At 41.4% G+C, this 2,964-nt stretch overlaps 1 protein-coding gene across 1 annotated transcript; it reads left to right on the top strand.

Moving 5' to 3' along the window:
* Nucleotides 1-1,277: 1,277 nt before the first annotated feature.
* LOC115386173 (gastrula zinc finger protein XlCGF17.1-like) lies at nt 1,278-2,540 on the top strand. Its single transcript, XM_030088395.1, has 2 exons — nt 1,278-1,742; nt 1,995-2,540. Exons 1-2 carry the CDS (start codon nt 1,278-1,280, stop codon nt 2,538-2,540), a joined length of 1,011 nt encoding a protein of 336 aa, XP_029944255.1.
* Nucleotides 2,541-2,964: the final 424 nt, after the last annotated feature.

Here is a 2,964-nt window from a genome sequence, read left to right as displayed (position 1 = left end):
GTAGTAAACTTTGGTAAACTTGGGTAACGATAAATTTTCGATATATCGCCCAGGCCTAGGTGGCAGTAATGCAACTTTTTAGATGCACGGTTCCCCAAAGAGGTAATACACAACAGCAATGGCGGCGAGCAGTGAACAGACAGAGGAAGAGCTTGTGAAAAAGATTGGTGCAACATCTATAACAGCGATCTGTAACTGGCGGTCCACCGGCCGAACAATAATATCTGGCCCGCCAGATGATTTTGAGAATCTGAGGCAGCTGCTTCACGGAGGCAGTAACACCGTCCATTAACCTGTAAGTATCCGGCTCCTCCTAAACCGCCTTCATTACCTGTGAAACACCTTGAAATCCTCTGATTCAGTGAACAACCTGAGCCTTGCAGCTGCTGCTGCCTTCAGGGACGCTTCGTAAAAGTTGCCTGCTGATAGACGCTACCGGTGTCTCAGTCAGCTGTTAGCTTAGCTGTTAGCCACCGACGTACGTGGATCAGTCAAAAAAAATTGGCCCGACGCCAAATCAATTTGCCGACCCCTGACCTATAATCTGGACATGGTTTTGATTCAAAGTAACTTGACATATGTTATTTAATGGTTTAAAAACTACTTTCTGCTTCCATGCTTTCACCATATGCTATGGTAACCATTGACTGTTATGCTGACGTTAATATATCAAATTATACCGTGATATATACCTTATACTGCGTAAATTTCAAATTATACCGTGATATAAATTTTAGGCCATATCGCCCACCCCTACTCTCTGGGTGTCTTTGCAGACGGAGCTACAGCCTGACGACTTCACACAGTCACTTTTCAAAGATGCGTCCAACGTGGTTTGTTTGCTGTGGCGCTCTGGCGCATGTGTATACTGGCATGTACGTGTAACGCAGTCACAAAGTTTGGGCTGCACGCCGACCCCAGTGGACAGGAATTGATGATGATTTTAACAGCAATCAATGCACAACACGGAGACAGATAGCATGAAATAGGCTTAATGAAGGACTGGACTTTCGACTGCTTGTCCGCTTGATTTGTAGTTTTTTTTTTTTTTTTTTAACTGAAAGTGTAGATGGAATGTATCTAATACTTTATAGTGTTTTTCTTTTGTCGCCACAGAGCTCCTACAGCACCATGACTGCAGTGAGGAGCAGCTCTTCAAAGAGGAAGGTCAGGTGGAATCAGTACCTCCACTGATCAAAGAGGAAGATGAAGAACCAGGACTTCTACAGTTCAAAGAGGAGCAGGAGGAACCAGAACCTCCACTGATTGAGGAGCACATGGAAGTTTGTACCAGCCAGAAGGGAGAGCGAGTTATTGTGAAGTTTGAAAGTGATTCCTTCAAGGTTCCCTCTGTTGAGGAGCAAAGTGACCGAAGCTTTTCCAAGCAGAGTTATTTAAAGATTCATATGAAAACTCACACTGGTGAGAAGCCATATTCTTGTGAAATATGTGGGAAAAGTTTTGTTGAAAATAGTAATTTGACACGTCACATGAAAACTCACACTGGTGAGAAGCCATATTCTTGTGAATCATGTGGCAAAGGTTTCAGTACACGGAGTTATTTGAAGAGTCACATGAGAATTCACACTGGTGAGAAGCCATATTCTTGTGAAATATGTGGGAAAAGTTTTGTTGAAAATAGTAATTTGACACGTCACATGAGAACTCACACTGGTGAGAAGCCATATTCTTGTGAAACATGTGCCAAAAGCTTTGACTATCAGTGTTATTTGAAGATTCACATGAGAACTCACACTGATGAGAAGCCGTATTCTTGTGAAACATGTGGGAAAAGTTTCAAAAATAAGATTGATTTAACGATTCACATGAGAACTCACACTGGGGAGAAGCCGTATTCTTGTGAATCATGTGGCAAAGGTTTCCGTAAACGAAGTCATTTGAAGATTCACTTGAGAACTCACACTGGTGAGAAGTTATATTGTTGTGAAACATGTGGGAAAAGTTTAGTTACACTGAGTTCTTTGAGGAGTCACATGAGAACTCACACTGGTGAGAAGCCATATTCTTGTGAATCATGTGGGAAAAGTTTTGTTAAAAATGGTCATTTGACACGTCACATGAGAACTCACACTGGTGAGAAGCCATATTCTTGTCAAACATGTGCCAAAAGCTTTGGCTATCAGTGCTATTTGAAAATTCACATGAGAACTCACACTGGTGAGAAGCCATATTCCTGTGTATCATGTGGCAAAGGTTTCCATAGACAGAGTAATTTGAAGATTCACATGAGAACTCACACTGGTGAGAAGTTATATTCTTGTGAAACATGTGGGAAAAATTTAGTTGCACTGAGTTCTTTGAAGAGTCACATGAGAACTCACACTGCTGAGAAGCCGTATTCTTGTGAATCATGTGGCAAAGGTTTCCATAGACAGAGTAATTTGAAGATTCACATGAGAACTCACACTGGTGAGAAGCCGTATTCTTGTGAATCATGTGGCAAAGGTTTCCGTAAACTGAGTTATTTGAAGATTCACATGAGAACTCACACTGGCGAGAAACATGTGGGAAAAGTTTAGTTACACCGAGTTCTTTGAAGAGTCACATGAGAACTCACACTGGTGAGAAGCCGTATTCTTGTGAATCATGTGGGAAAAGATGTTGTGGTCCAAAGTTGTTGGAGAACCATATGAAAACTCATTAATAATTGATTTTGACATTTGGGGTGGGATAAAGTTGAGTCACTTTGGTATTGGGATGTTTTCTTAGTGATTTTCAAATAGACTTTTGTTTAATTGTTTTGAAGCTGGGTTGAAAAAACGTTCCAGCTTTTGTGCAGGGGAGGGTGAAATGTTTTCTCCTCAGTCCATTTCTGGAACGGATCCACAGCAGAACTATTATGTCACGCAGCAGTAGCTACAAGCAGTCAGTGTTTGGACATAGATGTGTATATGTCAAATAGCATTAGACCCCATTGTGATTAATGCTTTTTGTCCTCTGGAA

The sequence above is a fragment of the Salarias fasciatus genome, chromosome 3 (assembly GCF_902148845.1).
Source record: "Salarias fasciatus chromosome 3, fSalaFa1.1, whole genome shotgun sequence".
Lineage (NCBI taxonomy): Eukaryota > Metazoa > Chordata > Actinopteri > Blenniiformes > Blenniidae > Salarias > Salarias fasciatus.
This window is presented reverse-complemented; position numbering and strand designations above follow the sequence as displayed.

What these genes read in the sequence shown, in the direction of transcription:
- LOC115386173 (XM_030088395.1), top strand. Translation starts at nt 1,278, where the DNA reads ATGGAAGTTTGTACCAGCCAGAAGGGAGAGCGAGTTATTGTGAAGTTT. An exon ending in AGTGTTATTTGAAGATTCAC is followed by an intron (nt 1,743 to 1,994) that starts ATGAGAACTCAC and finishes TTGAGGAGTCAC; the next exon opens with ATGAGAACTCACACTGGTGA.